The following is a 24,208-nucleotide window of genomic DNA, read 5'->3' as shown; positions in this document are numbered from 1 at the left end:
ACTGCATGAAGGAGCGTTCACGTGAACACGCGCTCCAGGTCCGTGCGCTACAATCGTCACCTCTGTCTTACTCCAGTGGCCGTGCCCGCGCTCTTGCCTTGTCCGATCTGAATAATCCAACTCTGCAGTCTTCTCCTACCTGTAAATTGCAACACCATCATGGCACGCCCACCATACATGGTTGAATCATACGAGACAGTGAAGTGGTGGGAGACACTATGCAGGTAAGTTATCAAGAGTGAGATGCAATTGGTGAATGATACTAATTCCCTCCAGGTTGTTGCGACTTGAACGGAAGAAGGACACGCTCGACGATTACCAACAACTTGTCGGTCGCCATGACGGCCTCCAAGATCTCATGCACGTCATCGCAGAAGCCGACGGTTCTCCAGCGCCCACCATGGACCTCATCAAGTCGAACTTGGGCCTAGCACGAGACTTTGTCGAGGAGCTTGGGAAAGCTACCGAGCTGTACAACATCGCAGTGTGTCGCGTTATCGGACCTGCCATGTACACGACACTGCCACGTGAAATCCGCGATATGGTCTACGAGTACCTGACCCCACACCAACTCGATATCACCCTTCGGCCTTGCTATCCTTGCGCAGAATCAGATCTACTGCACGTAGTCGACCACGTAAATCCCAAGTATTTCGATTACGATCTATACTTTGCGCCACAACCTCGCTCACAGGACGACTGGCTTTGCCCTGAACATTATTGGCGAGACAACATCATCAGTCCCGGAGTAGCTCAAGAGCTTATGGAAGCCTGGTATCGAAATAGCACCTTCAACATGTGGGCAGACTGGATCTGCGAAGGATGGCCGGCCGAATGGCTAAACACGTTGCTCAACAACGACCGTTTTGGGGCCGGGCTGCGACCTCGTGAGATGATCACGAAGTTCGCCTTCGAAGTTCAAATCAGCTATTGGAGAGGAGAAATAGACTCACATTGGCAAAAGAGCCTAATGGAAGCTCTCGACAGCTTGTTCTCACTCAAGGAAGCGACGCAAATAGATCTCAGCGTGAGATGTGGGTTCGGCGAAGATCCGATGGCAGCGTTAAGAGCATTCCTCGTTCTCATACGTCCTGCCTTTCTACGTCTACAAAAGCTGGGCTATCGGTGCACGATTAGAACCGTCAGACGAAAGCCCAACCCTTTTAGTAAAGTTATTGGCGAATGGGTGCAAGAGCTCGAGACGGAGGTTAAGGGAAATGACAACGCGGGTCTGATCGGTGTCTAGGATCGTGGGCAGTATGCTGGGACGGGGATACGATGAGGTGCATGCTCAACAGCTTCTCGACGTATCAGCTTTTCAGGGTCATCATGCTCCGCGAGACTCTATTACCACAGAGTCCCTACTTCTTAGATGCTGCCATAGTGCACTATTTGGATATGACATCCGGGGTGTTAAACTTTGCTGTATCTGGGGATTTCACGACGGCGACCATACCATTATCTAGCACAAAATTCACCAATGTCCAAGAGGTCACACTTTCCATCTCTCTTCTTGCTCGGCTAGGCTAGGCTACCTAATCTAACAGAAATAGCCCAGCTTGCGTTTACCTCTAGGCCCCTGTCGTCAACAATCACCGGCGGCAAACTCCCTCATCAAAGAACATCGACTGTCTTACTCTCTGCCTTCGGTTTTCGGATTCCATCGCTGGCCGGCCCGAGATGAATGGAGGTTTCGGGGGGCTCGGAAGTCTTGGGCCGTAGAAGGACCGACCCGTCAGTATCGATCAAGACGAGTACGCGTGGATCATGACGGCAACTCTAACGATCAACAGTGTGCGAACGTAGTTTCGCAAGACGGAATCTGTTGGGCTGGCGATAAACAACACATCTCTCCAAGTAGGAAGATGCGCGAGTGAATGAAGTAAAAGTGCGCGCCAATTTCAACATGACGGACACATCGACTGTAAGAAGGATCTCATTCTACGACCATGTTCACGAGGTACCATAGCAAAGGTAGCGGCAACTAACCATTCATACATAGCAAGGTACAAGGCAGCGGATATCTTTACCTAAGGTGTTCGGCATAATACCCAATCTACGAGTTTCCTCGTGGTAGCCAGCCGGACTTTGCAACGCACCATCGCACGACATGGAGTTGATTAGTTTAAGACTTTCCCATTCGAGCCGATGACAAAGAAGGAGGCGGCTTAGAGGGCATGTCGGGTTCCACAAAATTCAGCCACGAGCTGACAACTCCAGAAATCACAAGGATTGGGGGTACACTCTCCGCTTCGGAAACATGACCGGTCCGAAGCCGACGAATTGTAGATTAACGGGGAACTTACTTACCTTTCTTAGGCATAGCAAGTCGAACGGAATATAGAAGCCTCACTACTGAATCGAGTCAGCTATGCTGACCACTTACTTGATTGCGCTGTCCTTGCGAATAACCTATTTCGGACAGGTAGGACCTTGTGTGCTAGCAAGGTAACACACGGCTGAGCATGTACTGACAGTCAGAAGGTAACGGCCCTTCTGGTCGGATTCGGACGCTGACATACTTCCACGGCTGGGATTCAGGCCTCATGGATAGGTTCAAGAATACCTGCACGCGTAGACATGGGGTAGTCAGTATATATGAGGAAGCTGCTCATCGATGTTAAGACACCACCAACGAACATCTCAGCTTCCAAATCTCCACCACAATCGTTACCGCCAGCATGCATTCTCAGTTCATTTCTCCCCGGAACGGGAAGGGTGCTATGCTCCTCCTGCTCTCCTCCTACCTTTCGAGCTACGCATTTGCGACGGCAGTCCCCGAATCCGTCGACGTTGCCGTGATAGGCGCAGGACTTTCCGGTTTGACAGCAGCGCGAGACCTTCTCCACGGCGGTAAATCCGTCATTGTGCTCGAGGCCAGAGACCGTGTTGGCGGTAAAGTCTACAACCACCCACTGAAGAATGGGGGCGTCACGGAAGTGGGCGCCGAGTTCGTCGGCCCAACGCAAGACAAAGTACTGGAGATGATTTCCGACTTGGGACTCCAGACATTCGACACGTACAGCGAAGGGAAATCCATCTTGTGGAGGAACGGCACACGAACAGCTTATACTCCAGACCCGGCTCTGGGTGGTTCACCGCCAGTGGACATGGCGTCTCTTCCTCTGGTTGCCAGTGCGCAGAAGCAACTGGACGATTGGGCAGCTGAAGTCAACACGAGTTCACCCTGGACGCATCCCAAGGCTAAGGAGCTTGACAGTATGACGTTCCAACAGTACATCGATGAGGCAGCACCCCACGCGGACGCCGCCTTCGTCTTGACCTCAGCCAGCAAGGCCATCTGGGCTGCGGAGCCCCGAGAACTTTCTGTACTCTACGTCGTCGCATATATCGCAGCAGGCGGAAACGAGACAAACGTCGGAACACTTGCTCGACTGATTGGCATCCAAGGCGGAGCTCAAGAGAAGCGAGTCGTAGGCGGAACTGGTCTCATCCCAGAGCGACTCGCCGAGAAGGTCGGACACGAACACATCGTCATGAACGCCGCCGTTTCAACCGTCACCAAGACATCTAACGGCTACAAAGTAGTATCCCGAGCAGGCACAGTCCATGCAAAGCAAGTCGTCCTCGCCATGGCGCCTCCCCTCCTCCGTCAAATCACCTTCTCACCTGCCCTTCCCACCACCCGTCAACAGCTCAACCAAGCAATGAAGATGCCATCCATCGGCAAAGGCATCCCCATCTACAGCACCCCCTTCTGGCGCAAAACCGAAGGCCTAAACGCCCAAGTCATCTCCGACAACGGTTCCACACGCGTAACCTTCGACTCCACACCTGAAGACACCAAATTCGGCGCCCTCCTCGGCTTCCTCCTCGGCGACGAAATGCGCGCGCTCGACGCCCTCAGCCCCTCTGAATGCGAAGAGAAGATCCTGTCAGACTACGTGCGGTATTTCGGCGAGGAAGCAAAGACCAACACGGAGTTTGTGTTGCAGCGCTGGGACTTGGAGGAGTGGTCCAGAGGAGGACCTGTGGCGGTTGCTCCGCCTAATGTGCTCACAAAGTATGGTCAGGCGCTGACGATGAGGGCCGGGGGGTTGCATTTTGCGGGCACGGAGACGAGTCCGTATTGGACTGGGTATATGGACGGAGCTATCCGGAGTGGAGAGAGGGTTGCTAAGGAGATTATGGGAATGGGGTACTGAGACTTGCGAGGATTGGGGTAGTAGTCATGGTGGTGGTAGTGGTAGTGGAGGGGTTACATCGTATCTTGCCGTCCAGATCTGTGATTAGAAAAATCTACTTCTGTCTCCGGACATCTCTAGTAAAGCAAATGGGATACTCTTTTGAGCAAGACGGGGTCGTGTCACATTTTGGGTCGCCGGAAAGCAGGTGTCTAGGTTCTTAGTCCCCAGCGCCATATCCGGGGAAGGTGTTCGTGATCGACAGGCCCGCGCGGAATATACTTTCAGTAGCTGGGGTTGCTAACCTGCGAATTGCTTACTTTGACGCCAGATCGACATGTCACGGTGAGCCTCGGCTCCACCGTACACCATGAGGTTTTTGTATAACAGGAAGCTGTAGGATGTGGTATTTGCTTTTCTTTATCAGCTCAGCATCATTCTGACTCGTGTTTTGCTCTTACCATCTCATACCCGCTTCAGATCATTGATTCAATCGCAAGATACTCACCTACATCATGCACTTCTCACTTCCCCTCCTTCTCCTCCCCGCCATTGCGTTCTGCGCGCCTGTTGCGGAAATTTTGCCTACGGCGCAGGATGTGATTCAGTCGGTGGTCAACATCCACAATGCTGTTCTCGAGCTCGATCAGAGAGTACTAGCCTTCCAAGGTGGCTCCTTCGAAACCGCCTTTGTTGAAGGCAAAGAAGTGCTCGCGGGCGTAGCGAAGATCCACGAAGTAAACCGCGAAGGGTTCCGACGAGCAACCCTGGCCCTGCCGCCATTCTCCATCAAGGATACTACCGATCTGATCAACACGGTCGTAGCAACTGGTAGGCTCTCATCATGGCTCTTCACGCACAGATAGAATGCTAACACTCGCTGTGAACAGTCAACGTCAGCATCCCGAACGCGACCAAGCACCTCCAAGAGAAAGAGCCCGTGTTCAAGGCGAACGGTTTCTCAGCCGTCGTTATCGCCAGTCTGGCGCTGTTGGAGTTCGACCACGACACGTTCAGCGCGGCAGCGGCGAAGAACTTCAACCTCGCTACGCCCAAGCCGAAGTTGGACGAGGGCATTGCGGCGGCAGCAAACATCCACAAGGTTATCCAGGATACCATTGTGTTCTACACTGTCAACGTGGTCGCGTAAAGGGGAGGACTGTGTCCAAAGTGGTGTAGTACTTGGCCATAGTAGGTGCCGCGCATGCGCATTCCGTCGGAAGTCGCGTCCGTATCAATACAAACACGTGCCCCATGTATCCGCCTGCGTCTGCACCTGCACCTGCACCTGCACATGCAGAGAAAAGTAAACATGCCACCGATGACGTACCAGAATGATCGCCCACCAACCTTGTTTCTCCTCCACAGTCTAGATGCCGCTAGCTCTCCCGTAGCGCTCCATGCCATCATCCATTGTCAGCCTCAGCCCCAACTTTTCGGGCTCTGTGATCTCCAGACTTCCCTGTTGCACATCACCCCTCTTGTTGTCCCTGCCAAAGTAATAACAACTCCACATTACACTCGCTCCACGACAACCCCCCAGCTAAGTTCCTCACGATGGGTATCTGCGGCAGCAAAGAGAAAGCGGGCGAGTCGACCGAAATGGCGCGGCCCTCGCAGTCGCAAAACGCAGCATCAATCGCGCAAACTCAACAAAACATCCCCGTCGCCAATGAAGGTCCCACCGTAAAACCGCGCAGGTCCCCCGACAACCCCATCGTGTACTTCGACATTGCGATTGGCGGCAAGCCAGCCGGCCGCGTGCAAATGGAACTCTTCCTCGACGTTGTACCTGCGACATCAGAGAACTTCCGCCAGTTCTGCACAGGCGAGGCGAAGCGCGGCGGCGGGTACAAGGGCAGCACTTTCCACCGCGTTATTCCCAACTTTATGATTCAGGGAGGCGATTTCATGAATGGGGATGGTACGGGGAGTGCGAGTATCTTTGGCGGAGACTCGTTTGATGATGAGAACTTTGACTTGAGGCATACGCATCCTGGACTGTTGAGTATGGCGAACTCTGGGTAGGTTACTTCTCATGTCGAGTGTTTAGAGGGGCGCTGCTAACTGTTCCATAGTCCCAACACCAACGGTTCTCAGTTCTTCATTCTGACTGCTGCCACGCCGCATCTTGATCGCAAGCACGTCGTATTCGGGGAGGTGCTGGATGGTATGGATGTTATAAGGAAGATCGAGGCGACGAGGACTGGACCTGGTGACAAGCCGTTGAGCGATGTCGTCATCGCTGGATCTGGGCAGCTGTCAGGCGCAAAGCCATTGGCCTAGGAGTTGATGAATGCGTGAAGGTAATAAAAGCAGGTCGATTCGCGGTACACAGGTATCCATGTTTTGAAACCGTAATGATAATGTAATACATATACGCAAAACAGCGCAACTTTGGTCTGCCTCGAACCCTACAATGCCTCAATTGTTATTGTTGTTCGTTCTTATACTAATGTAGACCGCAGCGCACCTGTTCAGTTCTTCTCTTGTACAAGATACCCCTGCTATTGTACCAGCTCGCCCAGCTCCGCCATCTGGATCCGCATAGCTTCCTCCTCCCAGAACTCCGCCAGCTGCTCAGCTCCCCTCCTACCACCCCACTGTCGCCCGCCTTGGTCCATATCGCCTTCGACTCCGTCCATGAGGCGCCGAAAGCAGCTCTTGAACTTGGGTTCGTTGAAGTGGTGGTAGGGGTGGTCCGGATTGAGCCATGCTGAACAGATATAGCAGAAATGTGTTTGGCACTGCGCGCAGGTCTGCAGAGACACGAAGTCAGTATGTGCGCCATAAGCATCTTATGAGGGTCGGAACTTACCATATGATTGCAGCCGTAACCTTTCTGACAGGGTACAGAGCAGTACGGGCATGGTGTGGTGTTCTTCATGATGAAGTTGAGCGATGCCTGGTCATCCTCGGTAAGCTCTGTGACATTGCGTGGCTCGCAGCGTACGAAGTCTCCGTGCCACGATGCTAGGCAGATGACACAAAAGGCAAGGGTGCAATCTTCGCAGACTTGCAACCGCTCCATGCCTCGTACACCAACGCCACGCTTTTCCGGACCGGGTTCTTGCTTGGCCTCTGGTTCAGGGCTTGGGCCTTGATCGTCTGCTTCAGAGTCCGAATCGTCCATCTGAGTAACGTCTGTGATCTTCGGGTATTTATCAGACCGCATAGCGCCTTGACACCATTTGCGCGGACAATATACGATGTTCGGATCGGATTCGATCTTCTTCTTCCGCTTAATCTTCGCGTATCGCTCGACCTGGTCGCGAGATATAGGAATTTGTAACAGCTCCTTGGGTGACAGAAGCCGGTCCTTCTTCTTCCCGCTACTACCGCACTCCGTGGACATGCATTTAATGTTGTTGACGTTCCCCTCTGTTATACAGCTGTCGTAGTATTCTTGGAGGCAGTTGATGCAGAAGACATGGCTACAGCGGGCCATGCGATAGCACGCGGATCCCTTCTTGGGCTCGAGACAGACTCCACAATCGAATGTGTCTTTGTCAAACAGTTCCTTCTTCATCCGCCGACTATAGTCGACCAGCTCCTTCTGCATGGACGACGGTAGTGTGAGGTCTTCCAAGCCAAAGGCATTCTCAGCCTGTTCTTGGAGAGAGCTGATATACGAGAAGAGTATAGAGCCCCCGCCATATTCCTCCCAGAGTGTCTTGGCTTCGGTTGTCAGTCGGGCCTGCAGATCCTCGTGGATCCATGAAGGCGAAGTCGACAATCGAATTACAGGCGGTAGATGTTCGGGGTATTCGGCAGGCAGTATGATTTCGAGACGCAGCGGAGGTAGGTATGGGAGTCGTTCGACATCTTGCTGTGGCTCAAAGGTAATCGGCAGAGGCTTGGCGGGCGCGACGAGCAGTTCGAGAGTGGCCGAGTACGGATCGCTATCGTTGATGATCAACTCCGGATAGATGGACTGCAGCGTGCTGAGCTCTTCGGTGCGCTCGTCTTCCAGGTTGAACTCGGTCATAGCGGCAGATGGTAGGAATGCCGCGTTTCTATCGGCGAGCGGGTTGTATATGAAAGTGGCGGCGGCGGAGAGAGGGCGGAGATAAGTCGAATGCGGTCGCAAGAAAGTGTGAAAAGGGCGTGGCGACTCTCCTCTATCGATAGCGCATAAAGGCAAAAGACCCCTTGAAGAGGCCCATGGTGAGTCAGGCGCTGGCTGCAATCACTGCGATTCCATAGAGGCTTTCAAGAGCCAGGCCGTTGCAGCAGATGCGAGCATGTATGCAGCACAATCCCATCACCGAGGCATCTCGCATGCCAAGGCCGACAGGGTACCGCCGGGATTGCGCCGTCATGGACACGGCAGGTGCACCCTTCACTCTTGACACGCTTCACCTCCCACGTGAAGCTGCTATGGAGGCCCCTCCGCTTGCGTCGCTGTCCTTGACGCATGTCCACTATGTTGGTCTCATCTACTGACAGCCAGAGCCGCTGCTGATCCGCCTAGAATCCCGCCGACCGCGTCTCCTACCTCTGCGCATGGCTTGCGCTGGTGCCCCAGGGACTATGCGTCGTCTATGCGACGCTGATATGGTCAAATCGCGAGATTGAGATATTCCTCATGTTTGCAGGCCAAATGGCGTGTGAAGCGCTCAACTGGGTTCTGAAGAGATACATCAAAGAAGAGCGGCCGCGGGGTAATGTTGGCAAAGTATATTATGTGAATGTAGTACTGATAATTTTACAGAAATGCATGGAAAGGGCTACGGAATGCCCTCCTCGCATGCCCAGTTCGTCTCCTTCTTCTCCGTCACCCTAGGCCTGTTTCTCCTCTTTCGGCACGTCCCACACCCGACCGAAACCCACACCCCCTTCTCCTTCGGCGGTCGCGTCCTCCTTTCGCTTCTAGCAATGGTTTGCGCAGGAGCTGTAGCAGCAAGCAGGATATACTTGAGCTACCATACACCAAAGCAGGTTGTCGTCGGATGTGCCGCCGGAGCCCTCTTCGCTCTAGCTTGGTTCGGCTTCACCACCTTCTTGCGGAAAGCCGGTTGGATAAACTGGGCTCTCGAGACCTGGGTCTTGAGGACGTTGCGCGTGCGAGATCTCGTAGTACAAGAAGATCTCGTTGATTCTGGCTGGGCACGCTGGGAAGACCGAAGGAAACGGCAAACGTTCCAAGTCCAGGGTAAGAAAAGCAGGTGAGATCTAAAATCTCTGTATATATTACCACGGTACGAGGCTGTCATACTCGTATCCGCTTGTCCATACTCAAATAGATGTGTAGCGCAACACAAAACAAGATTGGCGACTAGGCCGACTTTCAAGCCTCTCGACATTCTTAGCTCCCGTGCGCCGTCGAGATCTCCAGAGCTTCTTTCCGCGGAGTCACTTTCGTTCGTTCAACATCTCAGCCTCCAGACAGGCATGTCCCTAGTACCAATCACAGATCATCGTCATGACATCTGTAACAGCCACCAACGTCAGGCTAGTCGTGGCTTCAGCCGTGTGCAACGGCATATTCTTGCTCTTCCAACACTTCGAAACCTATCATCCCCCGTGCTGCCTTAACAAAAGACTTATCTCCAGTCAGCCGTGGCTGAAGTTTGCCGTTCACAAGCGATGATCCCCACAGTTAATGGTTCGGACTATATGTGGACCCTTGACGTGCATCTTCCGTCACAATCGTCATGCTGCCGTCGCCGTGCCGTTGGCTATGACAAACGCGTCAATCCGAATGATTGACCGCTATCGTACAACGGCGGCCGTAATTCCTTTTAGGTCGTCTTTTAGGTCGGGTTTCCCCAACTTAGGCGTCCATGCCGTAACTGTCGTCCCTCATCACTATTCTCTATGCTCTGTTTTGCAAATACCTTTGTCAATATACCCATCCCCAGTAATCTCTAATCCGACTTCATCTTCCGACGATGCCACGCATGAACACCTACCGCGAGCCCAAACCCCCACCGCACCGTTCCCGCAGCCACCAAAGAAGCCAAAGCCAAAGCGAAAACAGCAGTCCCCTCCCACGCAATGAATCAGACTACGACGTCCCCGCCCCGGAACCCAAGAAACACCTCAGCAGTTTAGAAGGGCACCTCGTCGCAGCGAGTGGAGAGTTCGTCGGCACCTTCATGTTTCTCTATTTTGCTTTTGCCGGTCAGCTCATGATCATCAACCAAGCAAGTGACCGGTCGATTCTGAATGGGTTTGCTAGCAGTCAGCAGAATATCTTTATTGCTTTGGTGTATGGCTTCAGTTTGCTGGTCAATGTGTGGGCGTTCTTTCGGATTAGCGGGGGGTTGTTCAATCCGGCGGTATGTACGCTCCCAGTATCCTTCAGGATACGCGTTGAAATGTCGATGATACTAAGATACCCCCAGGTTACCGTGGGCATGGTAGTTGCCGGTCAACTCCCCTTCATCCGATCCCTGTTTCTCGTTCCCGCCCAGCTACTCGCATGCATGTGCGCAGGTGGAATCGTCCAAGCTATGTTTCCTGGGGATATCAGTGCTGTCAATACTTCGCTGTCCCAAGACACGTCTATTGCCCAGGGAGTCTTTATCGAGATGTTCATGACCGCCGAGCTCGTCTTCGTCGTGCTCATGCTAGCTGCGGAGAAGAGCAAATCAACGTTTCTTGCACCCATAGGCATCGGACTAGCGCTGTTTGTAGCTATGATGGGCGGTACGTTACCCTTCACTTCCAAAAGAAGCAAAGTCCCAGTTCTTGACGCTGACGGTACATAGGTGTATACTTCACCGGCGGTTCACTCAATCCTGCACGTAGCTTTGGTCCAGCTGTCGCTTCAGCGTCGTTCGTCGGTTATCACTGGATCTACTGGGTTGGTCCATTACTCGGTGCGCTTCTTGCTTCCGCCTACTACCGCTTCGTTAAGCACTTCAATTACGAACAGGCGAACCCGGGGCAGGACTCTTCGGGTGGTCACTTCTCTGCTTGAGCAACGTGGAAAGATAAACAAAAGGGACAGACGCCGAGCAGGCAATCTGGATCAGGCGCCTGGTATATCATGTTATTTGTGTAGGGTAAAATGGGTAGGGTTTGGTATTCTGGGAATTTGAGTATACAGCGAGGAGTTATGGAAAGGGTCTGAAGCAACTATACATACATTGGATCAGACGTTAACCTACGATCCACACGCATACTTGTGGGCTACGAATATGACTTTCCGTCTTTCGTGCAGTCGGTTAAAGACGTAAGACAATTCGAGCGTTCACATTATTCAAATAGCGTTTTATTTGACAGCAGAAATGTGTTATTATTTACATGGTGCAGCTAATACTGATATGGAAAACATTGTGGGGGCGTAATATGTGTACATCGCATGGCTCATTTGCGGAGGCGTGGAATATGTACAAAGCCTCAGCCGCGAGCAGGGGTAGGGAGCGCCAAATGCTGACCAAGTGCGGGGTCGCTCCATGCATCAATGAAAAGAAAAATACGGCCTCTGTCTGTCGTAGTTTGCTTCTACACACAATACATTGTAGTGTAAGAAACCAAGCATTAAGAACGAAAGAAAAGCTATAGGATGGATGGAAATTAGACAGGAGACTCTTGCAAAGGCTGTCCGCGATCAGGGAAAAGAAAAGAAACAGCATACGCCGCGAAGGAAGTGCAAGGAGGGATGGCAGTGACAAGCCCACCCTGTATCGAGGCTTTTTGCACAAGCGCAACGATGCAAAGACATATCCCGGCGGATATTAGTGTGACTAGTATGTATCTGATTCAAGGTCAGTATAACTCTTGCCCCAATGTTACACGAAGAGGCTTACAGGCTGTCAAGCTTCACTCGACGTGTCTGATAGCGAAGGTACATCATCATTGCGATGGACCAAATGCCAAAGATACTGTCCTCGAAAATCAGTAAAACCCAGCAAAGATAGGACAGTGGATACATACGCCCAAGAGAAGCTCGGCTGAACTGCTGCGTCGTTGCGCATGATGAACCACAGCACACTTGTTACACCCATCAACGGGCCCAACATCTGACTCGCCATGGTCACCATATATCCGACAGCGAAGAACGCCATCGTGCCTATGCTAGCCAAAGGTATGCGTATAGGAAACCCGGGAGGCGGGTTCGCCGTGAAACCACCGTAAGCGTTTTGAACTGGGTACGGTGCGAGCGCTATCTGGTTGTCCATCGCTGCCACGGGTACGATCAAGTTCGTGAAAAAGAGGAAGAGCGTCAGAGGAACGAAGATTGTTTTGGCCAATGGTCGGATTCTCGGGCTAAGAAAAGATGTCAAAGCCCCGCTGAACGTTGTGCGAGGTGCGGTCGTTACGCGCAGTTGTGTCGTCGATGCTGTAGTGGCACCGGAAAGCGTATCTTGGTAAGACTTCATTCTGGGAGAAGCCATGGCCGTATTCTCTCGATTGATAGCGGAGCTTTCAGGTTGCGATGCACCAAAGTCGTTGCTCGATTGCATTCCGGTGCTGTTGTCGTCACTTTCTAAAAAAGGTCAGCAGATATACACAGAGCAAGTAAAGGACCAACCTACAGAAGTCGAGATTGAAAAGTGTAGCGTCGACCAGGAAGCAGTTGTAAGAGAAAGTTGGGGGAACAGCTCCAGAAAAAGGATCGCTATGCGAGCCTCCATGGCACAGTGTGTGAACTCGGACCGGTCCCGAAGACAGGGCAAAAGAAATGGTGGCTGTGTTGTTGATCTCAGCCCATATTTTCACGGCTTCATGCACAAAGTAAGGCGGAGATACTACTGCGTGTCCCGTCGCTGTTCGCTGAAGACGGTGGAGGACGCAGAGCAAGCTGCCACCGGTACATGGGGGTGGTGACACGAGAAGAAAACAACAACTGTGTGATAGACTCAGCCACGCCCTTGTGACAACGCAGTGACAATGTGGCACATTCAAGTCTGTTTGCTGAGCTACGGTTCGCTGTCCGTGGTGGAGGACTCGTTGAGCGCACACCGGTGTCTGGCTTGCGCCTCAGCCTGATGCATCAACCCGGAACAGGGCAACAAGACCCCGCCTTATCTGTCAGCTTAGCTAGCATTGACGTGTGACAGCTGTGATACGACCGCAGATGATGGATCTTTTATAAGCTGATGTTCACACGACGGTTTCCACCATTTCTGCCCCAGCCTGGACCTACATCACTTCAACTTCTCCTCCAAAAACGGCACGAAACGCGGATACCTCGACCTCGCGAAGGTGGCGCAACCCAACCATATACAGCGCCTACACCTAAAATACCACAGCAACCAACCTATCCAACCCAACCTTCACCATGAGACTACCACGATGGTTATGCTGTAAATGCGGGGACGGCACTATGGAGTCCACCACACGGCTTCAGAGCAGCTTACTGTGGATCATACTGCTCCTGTGCTTCATTGCGGATGCGATAGCAGCACTTGATCTTAGTCAAAACCACTGGTTCTGCTCTTTCGCGCTGGAGCCGGGCCCCTTCAGCGCCAGCCACACAGCTATATCGACCATCGCATTCTTCGCCGCATCTACTATCATCTACCGGGTCAACGTTTACGACCAATGGCAAGACCATTTCCTCCTCGCGGGAATAACGTCTGGTGCCGCCTCCGGCCTTCTTCTCAAAGGAGGACTACAAGAAGCCATTCTTCAATTCATACCATGGACCGTTATGCTGTCTTTACTGTTCAGCACCATACTTCACAGAACAGTTCAGTTCGCCCGTTGTAGAAGTCCCGTGTCAGAAGAGAAGGCGCCTTTGCTGCCTTGAAGCACATGTGGAGGAATCTCGACAGATGTGTGGTACTGCGCGGGGTGTGGTTTTCATCTTGTTCATGCCTATCTCTCCTATGTCAGGTCGTACCAACTCATTACTCGGTCGTGGCGTTCCGGTGTTACCATGCACCTTTTGTGTACAAGTTTGCATAGCTTAAGGATCGGAATGAATTTGAGAATTTGTATATCGTACCTTACACCACTCACTCATTCTAATGTCTCCCACTGTCCTGGAACTACGTGTCGCGCTCTCTGCAAGCACCAAACAAAAAGCTGTTGTGATCGTGGTTGCTCAATGGGGACAGTTCGTAGTCACATGTCTCTCCAGTCCCAACGAGCGTATACATCCAACGCATGAAAACCAGTTCTGAAGTCTCGCAGTCAATCACTCTTTTAAACTTAAGATCTATGGCACGCCCGTAGCAAGCGCCTCAAATGAACAGCGTCGGAACAAGAATGGCGTCCAACTGGTGCTGTACCCGGCTGAGCTGTAGATATACCAGCCCGCTTTGTGTCACCAGAGACCATCGTGCAGCCGCTCATGGCCCACTACATAGACGAATATCGTAGGCTGACTCGGTAAACGATAGGGCAAACCCCTGCTAATACTCACTTACGTATCTGTGGCTGTGGCTATCGTGACCCGTATCATCAAATGATTGGGTTCAGCGTTCTCGCACTAGGTTGGCGTGCATAAAACAATATTCGATGCTCAGGCACGTTTGCCTTCTTTTGCCTTGTGGCCTAGTAGGCGAACCACAACAGAGCCGCATCTTATGTTGTGTTAACTGTTGAAATTTTTTATGGACAGTAATTTTGAAGCATACCATCGACCAAGAATTTAATTGTCACGCACTTCTTTACTGCATCATTACATCCAAGCATCCTTAGAGGTTATCATTACCCACCTTTAAGCGCAGCGTCAAACTTCAGTACATCTTACATCATGGGAAGCGCATTCCATCATGAGCAGTCCGATTGCAAGGGACGCGAGCGGCTCCTCGTAGCTGCAACGCCCCAGTCCAACAATCGTACACGCAAGTGTGTTCATGTCCCAATGCGGTTAATACTCGCATGGTCCTTCGTGGCCCTCGTTACGCCCGCAGCCGCGCTCGACGAACCACACCCGCTGTCCACAGCCACTGCGGGTCACAACCACGCTTCTCGCCTTCCTATTGGTTTCTTCATTACCCTCCTCCTTTTCATTGGACAGGCAGTTGCTGCCTTCTCGAGTACCCTGATCGGACCGGCGATGGGCATTACGAGCGTGTTGTGGCTCATGATGCGCAACGACAGTGCCATCAGTCCCAAAGCGTCTTGGATGTAAGTGGCCTTTGCTGGATCTATGCTAAGATGCATGCTTACGAAAACAGGGTGTTTGGGGTTTGGTCCTGGTTGACGGCGATGTATTTCCTTGTCCAATGCCAACGGGTATCGAACCATCGTTTGTAAGCAACGACTCTCGACTACTTCGTATCGTCAATCTGACCAATGCAGATACATCCTCTTCACAATCACTTTAGCGAGTGTGTGCATGGGCCTTGTTGCCCTAGTCCAGAAGTCGTCGCTGCAAGGCGGCCTAGTGACAGCAATTCCGACTTGTACTTCCTTTGCCGCATACGTTGTAGCATATTGCTTCCCGGAGAGACGTAACCGAGAGTCAGACGAATGGAATGCCATGGTTTGACGCGAGATATCAGTTGCAACCGTTGCTGGCTCTTACTACGAGAAAAGCTCAGAGGTGTTGGTGGTCGAACGGGAAGCGAGAGTAAAGGATATGGAAGAGCCGGAACCCCAGAACGATGTGGCGATTCGGAGATGCGAGTGGCAGTAACGTAGCTGCAGGTCGAGCCCAAAGGCTACATAAACCACACCAGATGCAATAGTGGCCGGCACGAGGCGGGACAAATACATGTACATGCTTTACCTGTCCTTGTCTTTCGCTTGTTCGGATACCGCTCTCTTGATAGAAGAAACAGCTCGTTCACTTGCCTCTCTCCGTAGTTCATCATCGTTAGGCATCCGACAATTAGGCTGTCGACGGAGAGGAATCTCAGTGTACTTCGTATCAGTGAAGTAGCTCAGATCAAACTGCGGTTCCAGTCGTTGCTTCTCAGTAATCTCTGCAACTTTTTCCTCTGCATCTTTCGTCTTGGTGTGCGCGCTTCGAAAAAGACGATCCGCATCGTCGCGTGGTGAAGACGGGGGCGCAGATTTGCCAAGCCATGATGTCCCACGGCCGCGCCAGCAGAGAACGGATCGGGCGTTGCCTTGTCCAACAACTTCGAACTCATCTTCGGTCGCATTGTCTCCGGCGGCATCGGGTTGTTCCCGCCATATCTCAACGCCGTCGAAGATGTCTAGATTTCGTGCGTTCTGCGCTACGCGAAGCGCTTGCTCCATGTCTGCGACCTCGAATAGGACGACTTTGGCTTCTACGTCTCTGGCGATCTGGAGCAGGCGCGGATAGAAGCGATCGCCTTGCTCTTTATCTGTCTGCTTGATCCTTCGTGGAGGCACCAACGCGAGCTTTGGCTCGAAACCGCGTACTGAGCGCGTTGTTGTGTGCCAAAAGGCAGCTGGCGAGATGTAAGGTGGGTTTGAGATGAGAATGTCCCAGAAGGATGGTTGTCCTGCCCAATTGAGCGCAGCTGTCAGCGACAAGACGCCTTCAGTCTGGTCGTCAAAGGGATTGATCAAGACGTCCGCCTGTATGAAGTCGAGTTTCCCAGTGTCTTGGAGTTGTCGCGTCTTGCGCAGTTTTTGGAGGTTGTATCTCGCGAGATCAAGGGCCTTGTCGGAGATGTCGACACCAAGAAGGCGCAGGTCTACTTTGTTGGAGGCGGAGGACAATTCGTGGTGGAAGAGGAGGGGTATGCAGCCGGTGCCGGTGCAGAGGTCGAGTATGCGTACCTCGGAGGGGAGTTCTTTCGCATGTCGTAGGAGACCGGTTAGGTGTGTAATTGAAGCGGCTGTATCTGCTCTGTTTGTTTCCTTGTCATTAGCCTTGAGCCGGAGAGAAGCCATAGTTCTGTATACCTCGGGATTAAGACACCAGGTCTACAGCGTATTTCCAGGTCGCCAAAGTACTCTGTACCTAACAGATACTGTAATGGCTTCCCAGCGGCTCTATCCTTGACTAATTGTTGCAGTAGAGAAGCCTTGGCTATCGTGTCTCCTTTGGCGCGACGCGCTTTCGCGACTCTCTCGACATGTTCGCGGAGCCATCGCAACTCGTTCTGGGCGGCGTGCAATTCGCGACAGGGCCCGAGAAGAGCAGGCAGGTAGGGATCGATTGCGCGCGCCTTGCGAATGAGCGACGTTGGTATCCGTGGCATGTTGAAGGTGACGCGGTGGGGTGGAGTTGCGGTCGCCTCACTAGCGCCGGCTTCATGTCGTCTGGCTGCTGCAACATTGCAGTCCAAACTTCGGTAGGGGAATGACATCTCCTGACGTTGCTTTCCACGAAACGGAAAATCTAGGAATTCAACGATACGTCAGATTGTGTAGGTGCCTATTAGTAGAAGGTGTAGTATGTTGGCAGCACGTGCTCTGTAAACTTCATGACATGGCTCCTGCCTCGTTACTTTTTTGGCAGCCTGCAAGCCTGCCCTCACACCAGATTCAGCCTTTCGGAGTCAACCATGAGCGTCTACGTCTAAAGCAACAGTAGAATTTGTGCATGGAATTCAACATACCGTATAGCTAAGCTTTAATTTCCCCGCGCGACGCCCGTTCTGACCCACCATCCCCAACATCACGCCCGTACCCCATACTTTTCTAGTTCACATTTATCCAATTGCTGTGAATAGCGCGCATTAGGTAGCCCAGCTGTATCCACCTGCCTAACGGTATAGTGATACCGACTCTCATTATGAGCTGTCGTGCCTTCTTGGCCCAGCCACACGCGGATGAGTATTTCCAGGCCTCCCCAGGGATCTATGGCGGGCTCAATGACAAACGAAGAGCACAATTACACACTGGTATGCTGAAGAACCCATAACAATATAGACCATTTTACTCTCAGCATACCCAAAGATCCATCCTCATATAACCAGCAATCTACCACAAGTTACATCCGCCATGCACGCCACCAGGCACAGAAACACTCGAGCCATACAACACCTTCCCCACATCCCTCCAAGCGCAAAGTGCCAAGTCTCCTGCGCCATTGGTTCTGGCAGAGCGGAGAGGCCATCTGACTTGTGGGGTCAAACAACCGCATGCGTCTCTGCATAGAGGACTTGGCAATAACCTTGACTCGGCAGATGGGTAAAGTCGCTGTGGTTGGCACTGCATCCGACCCAGTCTGGGCAAGATGATCTCCAAAGTATAAGGTAGGATTCCTGGCCTTTAACCCCAGATCTAGCTTCTCAAACGACCGCAATCCTTCCAGTGAGGTTCTTTCGCTATGTCTGACAACAACGGATATACATGGCGCGACCATTCGCGCTTGTTCCTTGCATGCGGCGTGGTTATTTTGAGTCCGTTTCAGTATGGGTTTGACTTTGGTATGATTGGAGGACTGCAGGCTATGGTGGGGTTTTTGAAGGTACGACACCACTGCATCGCTCTTTCTCTTTCAGAAGTGACGGCGAACTGACTTTACCTACCAGATCTTTGGCTATCAAACCGACAAGTCACCCTTAGGATGGAATCTCACTACCGAGCGACAGCAGCTCATCTCCTCGCTCATGACGCTGGGCGCTTTCATCAGCTCCGCGACTGCTGGTTTACCATCCACCCGGTTCGGAAGACGCATGTGTCTGGTTGCGGCATGTGTGACATGCTTCGTAGCTAACATCATGATGATGGCGACGGAGAATATTGGAGCGCTCTACGCCGGCCGTCTGATTATCGGATTCGCGAACGGCTACTTCATGACTTTCTCGCAGCTCTACCTGCAGGAGAGTAGTACGGCAGAGCTTCGTGGTATCTTCCTCACAGGCTTCAACTTTTTCGTTTCCTTCGGAACTTTGATTGGCACGATTGTCGACTGGGCCACTGCGAAACGACCAGACAAGTCTGCCTACCTTATCCCACTGGGTCTCATCTATGTGTTTCCATTGATCATCATCTGCACGATATGGTTCATACCCGAGAGTCCCCGATGGCTCATACTCCAAGGCCGTTTCGAAGAAGGCGTAAAAGCACTAGAATGGCTACGCCCCGCCCGCCACGACTCCCGCGCCGAAGCCACTGCCATCCTTGCCGCAATCGAAAAGGAAAAAGAATCCAGCTCCGGCATAGGCTGGCTTGACATGTTCAGCAACCCCGTCGATCGACGCCGTACTTTCCTTGCCGTCTTCGCTGTCCTACTGCAAGCAGCATCAGGTTCTATGTTCATAATCGGTAAGACCACCATCAAACCCAACCCAAAACGTCCGCACTAACACATCCCCAGCATACAAAGCCTACTTCCTCTCCATGGCCAAAGTAACCGACCCCTTCGCCATGTCCAACGTCCTCTCTTCCATCAGCATAATCGCCTTCATCGCAAACTCCTTCATAGTAGTCCGCTACGGCAACCGCCGCGTCCTCCTCATGACCGGCCTCCTCGTCTGCGGCATCCTCCAACTCATCATCGCAACCGTCTATCACCAAGCCCCCAACGCAAAGTCCACCGGCAAAGTCACCGTCGGCCTCACCGCCATCTACATGTTCTCTTACAACGGCATGATATCCACCTACGCCTGGCTCTCCGGCGGCGAACTCCCCACGCAGAGACTGCGTTCCCATACGTTTGGGCTGGCGGCTAGTGCGGGGTTTGTGGGCGCGTGGCTGACGACGTTTACGGCGCCGTATTTCATCAATCCGCAGAGTATGAATTGGGGGCCAAGGTATGGGTTTATTTGGGCGCCGAGTTGTGCGGTGGCGGCGACGTGGGTGTTCTTCTTTTTACCGGAGGTTAAGAATAGGACGTTGGAGGAGATTGATGAGATGTTTGAGGCTGGGTTGTCGGCGAGGCAATTTGGGGGTTACAAGTGTGTGGGGGCGGCGAGGGGGGATGATGAGAGGAAGGTGGGGAGGAGCAGTGTGGAGAAGGAGAAGGAGGTTACGGTGCTGGCGAGTGAGAAGGTGGCTGCTGAGACGAGTGTGTCGAGGGATTAGGAATCTGGTGGCTTGGGTGATCACTGCGACCTGAACTATGATAGTGATCTAAAGGAGAAGTAGGTGTGGGGTATCTCATAATACATTGCTATGTTCCCTCGCAATTCGCTCTGTGAGCATGAACATCATGGCTGCTCAATGTGTATACAACTGCTCAAACGACTCTCAGCCAAGTATTCGCTCGATAACATATCTTCCGCCAGGCTCTTTCCTCTGGACCACCTTTCTAACTCCAAGACCCCATCCTTGGCTACCCTTCTCGCCCATGAGACTCATCTCGACTTCACACTCTCGTTTATCCTTGCTGAGATCTACGATCTTGCCCTTTGGCTTACTTGCTTGTAGTAACGGGGTATTGAGCGCAATGTTGATGATCTGCGGCCTCGTAACGGGAGTGAGAGGATGCATGCGCGTCTTCGGCGTTCGGCTTCCAGTGATTGTAGATGATGCGGCCCGCTGGAGGTGGGAGTAGATGATATAGCCTGGCATCTTCGCTGGTGGTGTGCGTGCGAGTATAGAAGAAGGGTGTAAAAAGACGTATTTCGAGTGTGGATCATCTGAACGCTCCGACTGTGACGAGAACAGAGTGACGTATGGCACATCGATCGCGGTCTTGGGCTTCCTTGGGAGCTCGGGAGGCACAGGAGCAAGATTGGCGCGCATAGCAATCTGATCGATGAAGCCTGCGGCGCATATCTGAGTAAGCAGATTAATGTTTCGCTCCGAAGGCGCTGGAAGCTTTGCATTGTATGCTCCAATAGCGGTGGGTCGATGTGCCCGGACAATGTTGGTGAGCTGGTGGCGGAGCTGACTGGCCTCGTTCATGGACTTTGGATTGAGGAACATGTCTTCGCAAAACCGGTGCGAGTCAGGCTCGTACGCGTAGGCACAGATGGCGTTGCTGAGCTTGATGCAATCACTCTGCTTCGCGTTAATGCTCATCTTGGCTTGTGCGGCATTGTAGGCTTTGCGCAACCGGGAGCGCTCTTCGGCTTCGATGTTGTCCTGCTCGGTGCGGATGGCATCCGGGTCTTTGACGGGCTCACGTAGTCCGAGGTTGTTCTCTGGGACGATGAGTTCCGGTACAGATAGGGCAGCCACCAATGCGATGGTTTCAGCTGCGAGATTCTGTGCGACACCCATCGCAACCATGCGGGCGAATCGTGGATTGAGAGGATATAACGAAAGTTCGTGACCGAGCTTCGTGACCTTGCCATCTAGCGACAGTGCCCCAAGGTATGAAAGCAAATTCTCGGCCTTCTGCAGACTTTCCCTATCCGGTGATGTGGGGAAGGGGAAGTTGACGACTGGAGCGCCCATACTCTTCAACTGCAGCACCACGCCCTCCAACGGTGTTCGCGAGATCTCTGGAGCTGCATACTCTTCAAAATCTCGCTCGAAAACAGCCGATGAGTACAGGCGATAACAGTGACCAGGTCCAGTACGACCCGCACGACCGGATCGCTGGTTGGCACTAGCCTTGCTGATCCAGCTGACTTCGAAACTCTGAACGCCAGTGATGAGATCATATTTCTTCTCCTTGGCTCTTCCGCAGTCAAACACGTAGCGGATACCGGGTATTGTCAAACTGGTTTCTGCGACGTTCGTCGCAAGGACAATAAGACGAGAGCCATCAGGAGGTGGGTCAAACACCCGCAACTGCTGATTTGTGGGCAGTTGTGAGTAGAGAGGCAGAACATGTACGTTCATGACAGTGTCTTCCGCTTTTTCGTCCTCGATCTCGAATTCTTTGTCGTCTTCATCATCCAGCCCCATGATCACGGAGCCTTCTGAATCAGAACCATCGTCGTCTAGATAGTTCTGATCTTCAGCCTCTCCGCCCAGCTCGATATCCTCGGCCTCTAGTGGCGTCTCCGCTGGAGAAACCACGACTTTGCCATGCTTCACTTCGCGTCCTTGCGTAGAAGGGAAAGCTTCCTTTAACCGTTTTGCAAGCTGCGAGATCTCGCTCTGCCCAGTAAGGAAGACAAGCATACCGCCCTTGGGCAGCTTTCGATGTCCTCTACAGACCTTACGGTACATCTCCTCAACGTAGTCTCGCTGGGTGCGACGTGCGAAGTGGTTTACAACGGTGTATTGTCGACCCTCTGCCTTGATCAGTGGCGGAGGCTCACTCCTGAACAGGCGTTTGTTCTCTGTGAAGTCTGATATCCGCAAAGTAGCAGACATGATGATCAATTTGAGAGGCTTATTCTTTGGATCTTCTTTGACCATCTGAGCGCGAAGATCCACTATCCTGCTAAGCATGCCAATAAGAATGTCTGTGTTCACACTGCGCTCGTGAGCCTCGTCGATGACAATCGCAGAGTACTTCGTCAAGACGAAGTCTTGGGTAATCTCTCGTAACAAAACACCGTCGGTCATAAATTTGATAGCGGTTTTGGGACTCGTTGTCGTGTCAAATCGGATCTGGTATGCCACTTTCGTACTTTGGTCGCCGAGTTCATCGCCGACACGTTTCGCCATACTGACAGCGGCTACACGGCGCGGTTGTGTAACACCAATCATGCCAGGTGTAGGCCCGTCTGGCGCTCCGTATCCAGATTCTAGGAGAAACTGAGGCACCTGCGTGGTCTTACCACTACCCGTGGCACCCCAAACTACTACCACATCGTTGTTGTGTATGGCCTCCATGATCTTCTGCTCTTCTGCTACGATAGGAAGCTGCAGTCTTGACTCTTGTATCTCTGGCGATCGTTCGACGTTGACGCTGAAGGCTTTCCGTGTCGCATCGGTCGCCGTTTTCGTCTCAAGTTCTGGGGGCAGAGGGTCTTGCTCGGGAGCTCGAGGTTTGAAGTTCGCCGGAATCGGTGCGTAGGAGAGTTGGTTTGTCGGAGTGAAACCCACTTGCTCATTTCTCTGCTGGGTTGCCCAAGCTTTGAAAGCTGACGTTCTTTCCTTCTTCGCGATCTTGTTCTCTTCGTCGGGACTGGTATCGCTATCCTCATCGCTGTCGTCCTCGGAGTCTCCAGACTCTTCAGATTCGTCCGAAGCTTCGGATCCGGAAGTTGATGCCTCCTCTTCCGAATTCGAACCAGCGTCGTCAGACTCAGCAACAGATGCTTCAGATTCATCCCCACTGTCCTCATCGTTGTTCTCGCTGCCCGAGCTGAAGCCCTCCCATGCGACCTCTTCTTCGACCACGACGGGTTTGTTGGTCTGACCTTTCCGGCGCTTTCGCACTTGTATAACGGGTTTGCCCGACTCGTCCACCTCTAGAGGCCTCTTCAGTCCGCTTCCAAAGAGTCCACCAGTCTGCCGTGGTGCTGCGACGGGTTGCGAGGTCGGTTTCGAGGCTTCGATTTCGGGCTCGGAGGGTGATGGGGATGGCGCTCGTTCTCGTGAAGAGCCGTTGGTTTGCGCTGCTTGCGAGGGGATATGTCGTGCGTTTGGTTTCGAAGTGGATATCGGCGCTTCTTCTTCGTCTGAACTTTCGTCTCCGACCTCCTTGACCTCGCGCTTCTCCAATATTAGGCCTTCGTTCTTTTCCACATCTATGCCGGCTCTACTCTCAGCCAGTGCGCGCCTCATCGCCTCCCTTTTGGTGTCCGCTCCTCGACCGAGCTTCTTGGAGCTTTGGAACAAGCTGGTGTCGACTTTCTGGGTCGCGAGCTTCTTGAGCAGTTCGAGATTCTCTTCTTTCTTGAGTTTCGTATCCTGCAAAAGTTAGTATTGAAGTTCTTCGCGGTGCAATTCTAGCACAAATTGACGGAGAAAGGCGTCTCGAGTCTTCTATGCTGTATCTCCACGTACAATGTATTTGTCGAGGCGCTTCTTCTTCTTGCCGCTCATCTTGCCCTGCGACTCTCGGGTGAGCTCATCCTTGAGCGCCGCCTTCTTCTGGGCGCGCTCCTGCTCATCCTGGGGCAAGATCTCGGTCGCATTAGTGTCGACGGTGGCCTCGTGCGCCGGCGTCTTCTGACGGGCCAGAACCTTGTGTTTTCGCTGTCGCGGCACGAACTTGGGCATTTTGGTGGTTGCGGCGTCGAGGACTGCTCGCAGCGCCCGAAAGTTTTTGGTGGGGATCTGACGCTAGTGGGAACTCCGCAGCACTTCCGCCGCGTGCGAGTCGAGTGGGCTGTTGATCTGAATTCAACACCACGGACCGCCAGACACGAACGCGAAAGTCGCACCAGCACTCTACTGCGCGCCTAACGACTTTCACTATACCAAGCGCCCGAATCAACTCATTCGCCTTTTATCGCATTGCTCGTCGCATA

General features: G+C 52.7%; 10 protein-coding genes across 10 annotated transcripts; 7 read left to right on the top strand and 3 right to left on the bottom strand.

The window, feature by feature from the left end:
- Positions 1 to 159: 159 nt before the first annotated feature.
- On the top strand, positions 160 to 1,246 carry J4E79_004294 (uncharacterized protein; the record flags this gene model as incomplete). The annotated part of the gene is made up of 2 exons (XM_049353181.1): positions 160 to 224; positions 277 to 1,246. 2 exons carry the CDS (start codon positions 160 to 162, stop codon positions 1,244 to 1,246), a joined length of 1,035 nt encoding a protein of 344 aa, XP_049212560.1.
- Positions 1,247 to 2,681: 1,435 nt separating this feature from the next.
- J4E79_004293 (uncharacterized protein) lies at positions 2,682 to 4,166 on the top strand (the record flags this gene model as incomplete). The annotated part of the gene is made up of 1 exon (XM_049353180.1): positions 2,682 to 4,166. One exon carries the CDS (start codon positions 2,682 to 2,684, stop codon positions 4,164 to 4,166), a length of 1,485 nt encoding a protein of 494 aa, XP_049212559.1.
- Positions 4,167 to 4,660: 494 nt separating this feature from the next.
- Positions 4,661 to 5,295, top strand: J4E79_004292 (uncharacterized protein; the record flags this gene model as incomplete). The annotated part of the gene is made up of 2 exons (XM_049353179.1): positions 4,661 to 4,976; positions 5,036 to 5,295. The coding sequence occupies 2 exons, from the start codon at positions 4,661 to 4,663 to the stop codon at positions 5,293 to 5,295; spliced, it is 576 nt and encodes a 191-aa protein (XP_049212558.1).
- Positions 5,296 to 5,702: 407 nt separating this feature from the next.
- On the top strand, positions 5,703 to 6,431 carry CYP3_1 (Peptidyl-prolyl cis-trans isomerase H; the record flags this gene model as incomplete). The annotated part of the gene is made up of 2 exons (XM_049353178.1): positions 5,703 to 6,169; positions 6,224 to 6,431. 2 exons carry the CDS (start codon positions 5,703 to 5,705, stop codon positions 6,429 to 6,431), a joined length of 675 nt encoding a protein of 224 aa, XP_049212557.1.
- A 221-nt stretch (positions 6,432 to 6,652) lies between these two features.
- Positions 6,653 to 8,133, bottom strand: J4E79_004290 (uncharacterized protein; the record flags this gene model as incomplete). Its single annotated transcript, XM_049353177.1, has 2 exons — positions 6,653 to 6,904; positions 6,964 to 8,133. The coding sequence occupies 2 exons, from the start codon at positions 8,131 to 8,133 to the stop codon at positions 6,653 to 6,655; spliced, it is 1,422 nt and encodes a 473-aa protein (XP_049212556.1).
- A 332-nt stretch (positions 8,134 to 8,465) lies between these two features.
- On the top strand, positions 8,466 to 9,317 carry J4E79_004289 (uncharacterized protein; the record flags this gene model as incomplete). The annotated part of the gene is made up of 3 exons (XM_049353176.1): positions 8,466 to 8,573; positions 8,620 to 8,809; positions 8,860 to 9,317. The coding sequence occupies 3 exons, from the start codon at positions 8,466 to 8,468 to the stop codon at positions 9,315 to 9,317; spliced, it is 756 nt and encodes a 251-aa protein (XP_049212555.1).
- A 722-nt stretch (positions 9,318 to 10,039) lies between these two features.
- J4E79_004288 (uncharacterized protein) lies at positions 10,040 to 11,073 on the top strand (the record flags this gene model as incomplete). The annotated part of the gene is made up of 3 exons (XM_049353175.1): positions 10,040 to 10,429; positions 10,496 to 10,799; positions 10,862 to 11,073. 3 exons carry the CDS (start codon positions 10,040 to 10,042, stop codon positions 11,071 to 11,073), a joined length of 906 nt encoding a protein of 301 aa, XP_049212554.1.
- Positions 11,074 to 15,779: 4,706 nt separating this feature from the next.
- J4E79_004287 (uncharacterized protein) lies at positions 15,780 to 17,194 on the bottom strand (the record flags this gene model as incomplete). Its single annotated transcript, XM_049353174.1, has 2 exons — positions 15,780 to 16,834; positions 16,921 to 17,194. 2 exons carry the CDS (start codon positions 17,192 to 17,194, stop codon positions 15,780 to 15,782), a joined length of 1,329 nt encoding a protein of 442 aa, XP_049212553.1.
- A 1,073-nt stretch (positions 17,195 to 18,267) lies between these two features.
- On the top strand, positions 18,268 to 19,967 carry J4E79_004286 (uncharacterized protein; the record flags this gene model as incomplete). The annotated part of the gene is made up of 3 exons (XM_049353173.1): positions 18,268 to 18,408; positions 18,473 to 19,208; positions 19,261 to 19,967. 3 exons carry the CDS (start codon positions 18,268 to 18,270, stop codon positions 19,965 to 19,967), a joined length of 1,584 nt encoding a protein of 527 aa, XP_049212552.1.
- A 165-nt stretch (positions 19,968 to 20,132) lies between these two features.
- J4E79_004285 (uncharacterized protein) lies at positions 20,133 to 23,957 on the bottom strand (the record flags this gene model as incomplete). The annotated part of the gene is made up of 2 exons (XM_049353172.1): positions 20,133 to 23,645; positions 23,742 to 23,957. 2 exons carry the CDS (start codon positions 23,955 to 23,957, stop codon positions 20,133 to 20,135), a joined length of 3,729 nt encoding a protein of 1,242 aa, XP_049212551.1.
- Between the last annotated feature and the right edge of the window lie 251 nt (positions 23,958 to 24,208).

This window comes from Alternaria viburni (genome assembly GCF_023758015.1).
Source record: "Alternaria viburni strain BMP 2772 chromosome Unknown scaffold_7, whole genome shotgun sequence".
NCBI lineage: Eukaryota > Fungi > Ascomycota > Dothideomycetes > Pleosporales > Pleosporaceae > Alternaria > Alternaria viburni.
Note: the sequence above shows the minus strand (reverse complement) of the source record. Positions and strands in the feature narration are given on the sequence as shown.